At 37.0% G+C, this 6,781-nt stretch overlaps 1 protein-coding gene across 1 annotated transcript; it reads left to right on the plus strand.

Moving 5' to 3' along the window:
- Positions 1–911: 911 nt before the first annotated feature.
- On the plus strand, positions 912–6,472 carry LOC149287302 (troponin I, slow skeletal muscle-like). Its single transcript, XM_089493014.1, has 5 exons — positions 912–947; positions 3,764–3,895; positions 4,768–4,857; positions 5,360–5,533; positions 6,377–6,472. The coding sequence occupies exons 2-5, from the start codon at positions 3,770–3,772 to the stop codon at positions 6,470–6,472; spliced, it is 486 nt and encodes a 161-aa protein (XP_089349140.1). The 5' UTR covers positions 912–947; positions 3,764–3,769.
- Positions 6,473–6,781: the final 309 nt, after the last annotated feature.

Genomic DNA, 6,781 nt, shown 5'->3' on the forward strand with positions numbered 1-6,781 from the left:
ATAATGATTGGGCAGAGATTAGATATACCGTTTACTTTAAGGCATTAACACAAAGTTTCAGGGTTCATTTGGACTTAACAAGGTATTTGGCGGTAAGGATTTATCATCATTGAAGAGCTGAACTGAAAATATGGGGTCAAGTTGTCATTATCAAGTATGTTTCAGGGGCATCATGGCCAACAGAAGTCTACGTGAAGCCCACTCGTTTCCATATAAATACTGAAAGCCACAATACACGTCATGTCCATTCCTGGGAATTCTTATGGTTTGTCCTTGATTTAGGATTTTTGCTCCAACCTCGGGGTGAAGGGGCAGATTGTCAGGGTCACACAGCCTGAAGCTGACTCATTCATATTCTACATCGATCTGATGATAGCCAAGACTCCTCATTAGTGCTTATTCTACCAGTATGTTATGGTTGATATTCCTGTTTGAATGCATGTTGTTCTATTAAGTGTATCTTTAAGAATTGGGGATCTGTATTAGAGTAAATGGATGAGTCGCTTAGAAGAATCTGCACGACGGGCCGTTAAAGGATTAATATTTAAAGCGTCTCAGGGTCATTTCTTCATAAATCCCCTCCATAGGTTCAAATGTTCAGCTGCATTCCAAACCCTCTTTTTGGTAAAGAAACCATGTTGTACACAGGATGCTCTGTGGTGCAGATATGCCCCTTTTCAAAATCACAATTTGGGAATAAAATTTATGAATTTCACTTAATGTTCTGAGTTTCAAATTCTATTACATTCTGGTTGTTGTGTTACAAATATTAACTATTTGATTTTTGTTTTTTTCTATTTTTCCATCATAAAGCACGGAGGTAAGTGGAGCATTAGTTCACGCTTAATCAAATAAAACCAGAGGCAAGACTGCACAAATATCTAATTTTTTTTTTCCCATTCTAGAGAAAATCTAAAATACCAGCTTCTAGAAAGCTTCTTTTAAAGGTAGGTTAATAACAAAAATATCCACCCTAACAAATGCAGAGTGGTATTTAAAAAAAATTGTATTATTGAATTGTATTATTGAAATGGAAATTTACATATTTGAAAATTAGGTGCATTTTAGAACTATTTAAGTAAAGTTGGTTATTATAAATAAATAGGAATATAATTGGAAAGATTACATTTTATTTATAAATACAAATTCTTTCTTAAAATGTTGATTGGTAGCTATGATGATTTCTTCACTTTTAGAACTCCACCTAAAATGTTTTTTTTTTGTGTTTTTTTTAACCAATGGTTCCTTGAATCCAAACAACTTTCACAAATAAAAGTTACGTTAATTACCATTTATCAGTGTTGAGAACAAGTAGAGTAACAAAATTGCCCTTTGGCCTATACTAAATTCAAAAGTCTGGGTTATGATCTCAAAGGCGATTGGCTGTTTGGTTGGATAACATATTTCAAGTTTGAAACCTCACTTATTTAACTATCCAATATACAGGGCCCTCCAAGCTCTCCTTGTAGCAGAAGACCACTGTTGGTGGCTCTTCATCATGTATGGGGACGTGATGGAGTTGAAACCACAATTCTCCTGCAAACTCTCCTGTCAAAACCCACTTTAGCAAATAAATCCCATTGTTCATGGAACCTAATTGCACATGAAACCTGAGTGAGTGTTCAAGGAACCCAATCCTTCTGAGCTTGCATTGGGATAACAAGGCCCTTTGTTATCTTAATCCATATAATACTTACCAATACTCACAAAATACAAAAAGCAGTCTGAGATCTTTTTAAGCTTTGATGACTCTTAATTTATAAAACTGTATTTGTAAACAACAGTCCTGTGAACATAATATCTTTAATTATGACCAGTTACAAAACTGTCCTAGAAATATTTAGACAAAGAGGTCTATATCTGGAGGGATCCATGTTTTCTTCATTCCCACAGAGATGAGTTACACAATATTATCACCCATCAGCTATTCACTGAAGGGGTATATATGATATTCTGCTAAATGTCTGACCGGCTCCAAAGATGTCCCAAATAGTAAGAGGCACATATAGCTATATATGTGCCTCGTAGGAAGGTGACATAAATGTGGATGCATTAAAATAAGGAATACACAAAGCAAACATAATATTCCTCAATTGTGCTTAAATAAACGTAGATTGCGCAAGAGTAGCAACATCAAAACAGCGGGGGAGAGTGACCAGTTTTGAAAAAAAAATGGTTTTAAAAATACTTTTACCTATGGCCCTATAACTTGCAAAAAAGTAAAACATTTGGTATTGCTAAACTCAGGACAAATAGAATCTATTTAGAGGGTTTTTTCATTAGCTTTTGTAGATGAGTAAAATAGAAAAAGTGTGTTTTTTTTTAAATTTTTCATCATATTTTATACTTTTTTTTTAATAGTAAATTAGATGATAACACCCCTTTTCACAAAAATACCTGAAATAAGAATTCCTTTTATGGGCACCTGTCACTTTAAGACATTTATGGTGTCTTAACATAGTCACAGAACAGAAAAAAAATAAAATGCAGACTGAATAATATAACCCGTTTCATCCGCTGTATAATGATGACAGGGTGACTGCGCACTAATTAATCAAAACGTTCTACTATCTAACTATATATATTTTTTGTTTTCCATGGACTGAAATGCATGCATTGCTCTTTAATGTCTCCTTTCCCCGCCCCCTGTCTGTTTCAGCGTAAGCAGGATGTGTTCTTAAGTATGCTGCCCACATAAGCACCCTTACCCCTGTAAATATTATTTATAGCTATAGATCCTTGTGACAGTGAATTATGAGTGCTTTCTGCCACATCTTAAGGTACATTATAGCCCTTCGGTTTTCCTGTGTTGTGTGTTTTAATTTTATTTTTAACTTAGACTTTTTTTCGTTTGCCCTTCTGATACGTGTCCTTGTGAATTTTTGGAGTGCCTCGCCTGCAACACAAGTCAGCTGTCTGCAGCTGTGAAATGACTCTAGTGTTCCCACGTCCCCAAGGCACGGTCTACTTAATTTGTATCTAATGCAGGAGACGCGAGTAATAGATTCCATAGATAACATTGCAGCTTAAAGGGCTTTTGTGTTTTAAGCTTCACTTTAACGTGGAATTAATAATATCCTAAGATAAACGTTTCCCATAGTATTCAATAGAATTAGATACTAGTAAGTACTTGAGTATATGTGGATGCTTCATGGATTCTAAGCATCTTGCTTCCTTTCCAGTCTTCATTTCTGCAGATTCTAATCAACAAGGGCGTTTGTTCTTCTTATATGAATGGCCATGGCTTATTTGTATATTTGTAAGATGTTACGTATGACATCATAGCATGTGCTTAGTTATCACTAGACTTGGACGCTGGCAGAAAGTACATATTCGTTTTCGTCAAGTTGGCCCATGGCCAACATTTTTCCTTTTTGGGAAATCCCATTGTCTGTCCGGTTTGCCATGGAAACAAGAAATAGAAGAAGTTGACTTAAAGTGGCGAGATCCTGCTCTTCTTAGTGTAGTTAACATGGCGGCCATGGCGAAGAAGAAATGAACGAAGATTTTCGTATTGCGCACATTCATTTTGTTTTGTCCAGTGTTGCATTTGTTTGTTTGTGATACAGACAAATTCGACACGAAAATGCATTAGTACAAAAACAAACGCGCAAGTTTAGTCTAGGTGAAGGAAAGATATTTGTTCAAATAGGGACACAGTTAATCACAAAACCACCCAAGAGAAAAGATCTCAGAGACCTCCTAATTTTTTTTACTATTTAGGAAAGTTGTCACCATTTCATATGTAATCTTATATTGGCAGACTCTTATGCTGGCAAAAGCAAGTGAAGATTTGGAACAGGAGAAGAAAGAAGCAGAGGAAGAGAAAATTAGAACTCTTTCACAAAATGTTCCTCCTTTGCAGTTCAGTGGCCTTTCCCTTAAGGAGATGCAGGTAATAATTATTTTGGACAGTGCTATCTTAACGATTGACAGCTGGTGATTAACACAACCTTTACCAGTAATGACCCAGAGGTGGCTATTATTGGATATTTGAGTATCCAGTCGGGCTCAGTTTTCAGCAAATATATTGGACAATATTAACCTTTTCATGCAAGAGAGGGCTGGTACCTCCTGGCCCATAGGGCAAGCAAAGTCAAGTGGCCCAATCAGGTACTTGTGCCCCCTGGCAACTCGCATGATCACTGGCACATACATTTAAAGTACACTCTCACACATACACACTCATGCTAACACACATTCCCTCTCACACACACTTACGCAAACACACAAACACACACATTCATGCTCACACACACAGTTATACATAGACATTCCAGCTCATACACACTTACACACTCATGCTAACACACACTTTTATATATACACTCTCACTCTAACATACATACATACTGACTCCCTACCCCTTTCTCACCCCTTACCTCACCTCCAGCCACAGCTTTTAGGTGAGAAGCCTTGCTTTTATCACAGGGTCACATATGAGTTATATGACCCCACTGCGTTTCCGCCTCTCCAGGCCAGTCTAGAATTCTTTTCAAACCTTTGTGAAGAACTTTGGACCGGCCTTGGGAGGGCAAATGCTTTAGTGCTCCCCAGGCCAGCCCACCCCTGCTTTCATAATTGTCAAAAAAACATTAAAATTAATGGGAGTTACAGTACAACCCAACAAAACTATAATTTTTTTTTACCTGCAATATATACCATTTTAAAACTGAAGTACTTTAATTGCTGTTTTTCTAAAAGTATTTGCCTCTAAATAAGCAAACATTGGTAAATGGTTTTCTCGTCTTGTCCCTTTGTCTTTAGGAATTATGCACAAAACTTCATAAACAAATTGATATCGTAGACGAAGAACGTTATAATATTGAAGTCAAAGTGAAAAAGAATGATCTAGAGGTAATATTTTTCAGTGTGAGATACTAAATCTAAATATATTGTCATTAAGTTTTCATTTTAACTTCTCGGGAAAGACATATTGGGAGTTACGTACAAAAACGGATCTTAGTGGATTTTAAAAGGCTGCCTTGTCACCATAGCAACCAATGAACTAGCCCAGTAAGCAAGTCTGTTGGTTGCTATGTTGCACCAGAATTAAATACGGTATTACTGTATCTGCAAAAATCAGCAAAAGCTGTTTTTTTATTATTTAATAAAATATGTTTTTAAGTCTTCAGAGAAAATTTTAAACGGATAACTGGATCTGTTTACTGTTTATATGTTGTTTATAGATCTGTTTTTTGTTAAACTCCTACTTAAGAAAGTTACAGTGTGATCTTCCCTTTTTGTCAGTATCAGTAGATAAAAATGTTGACTGACTTTTGTCGGGAAATTTTAATCAGTAGGTTGTCATGGTTTGATCTAAATGCATTTCATCAAGTATCATCCTCAATTATTCTAGATCGAAGGCTTAAGTCAAAAGATTTTTGACCTCAAAGGAAAGTTCAAACGCCCCACTTTACGCAGAGTCCGTATTTCGGCGGACGCCATGCTTAAAGCTCTGCTGGGGTCCACCCACAAGGTTTCTATGGACTTTAAAGCCAACCTGAAATCAGTGAAAAAGGAAGATGAAAAGGTAATGGATAGCTGGTGACCCTCGGCCACACGATACGCTGTTATTAGTTTTTATTACTGAGTTGGGTTTATGAATAGCAGAAGCTTATTTGGCATTGGCCTTCAATGTGGAGTCAAGGAGATGCAACCATTAATCTCCTACAAACTCGCTTGGTAAATCTCTCTTTACTGCATAAACCCCTAGACTCTGTATGTTTAGTTAACTTAGGGGTGAGGATTAAGAATGCTAAACAAGTTGGGGTAAATTCACTAAAGGAAGGGTTGTCAGGAGAGATTGAAGGAGAAGTTTGGTACCAACTCCTTCACTTAATGTTCATTATGAAGGGCCAGCACCAGGAACAAGGGCTGATCTGGCCCTGCAAAATGCATAATTCAGTGGGTGAGGAGACTTTGAAGAACTCTCACTGATATAAAGACATGGCCACCAACTCTTCCTATAGCAGAAGCTTGACGGGGTTGGACCTTCATAGCGTAAAACAAAGTCAAGGAGTTCAACAGCAACTCTCCTACAGACTTTCCTGACCCCTCTCCATTTATGAAAGAGAATCCGCTATTTTATAAAGTCATAACTGTTCATTAGAAGGGTAGTCAAGATGTTTAAAGTTTGTTTATGAAGGTATACAACCTGTTAAAAACAGATAATATGGGGACTATAGAAGAACAAGATTGGTTCTACAATGTTTTCATTGCTAGCTCTAACAGCTTGGTGCACAATAGGTCAGCTGTGCCACGGTCCAAAGGATTAAACCATAAATCTATTTTTGAAAGATCAAGAATTACTGGTTTGCATTTGTTTTTTTTTAAATAAAATCTTTAAGATGCAAGTTTGTTGTTTTGTGTGCAGGAAAAAGCTGTTGAGGTTACTGACTGGCGTAAGAATATCGAAGCCATGTCTGGTATGGAGGGCAGGAAGAAGAAGTTTGACACCAGTAACGTATAATCAGGTAATCACAAAATGTTGCTCTTGTGTCGGTAATGTACAATGTGGATGTTTTCATATCAACCAATTTGCTTATGAAAGTCCTGAAAATGTAAGCTATTGTTTATTGTACACCAGGATATACAGGGCAGTGTTTCTCATCTGTGGCCACCAGCTTGAACCCTCTCATTCTGGTCACGGAAAGAAACAAGACCCTCTTTTAGTGACATAGGTGGCCAACAGAACATGGCTTTGTCTGTACAAGTGGCTAACATAACATCCAGCCACAGAAAAAGACCCACCTTTCTGATGCTGATACAAAGAGTCACA

The sequence above is a fragment of the Sceloporus occidentalis genome, unplaced genomic scaffold (genome assembly GCF_023333645.1).
Source record: "Sceloporus occidentalis isolate IW3139 unplaced genomic scaffold, rSceOcc1.0.p SCAF_62, whole genome shotgun sequence".
Taxonomy (NCBI): domain Eukaryota; kingdom Metazoa; phylum Chordata; class Lepidosauria; order Squamata; family Phrynosomatidae; genus Sceloporus; species Sceloporus occidentalis.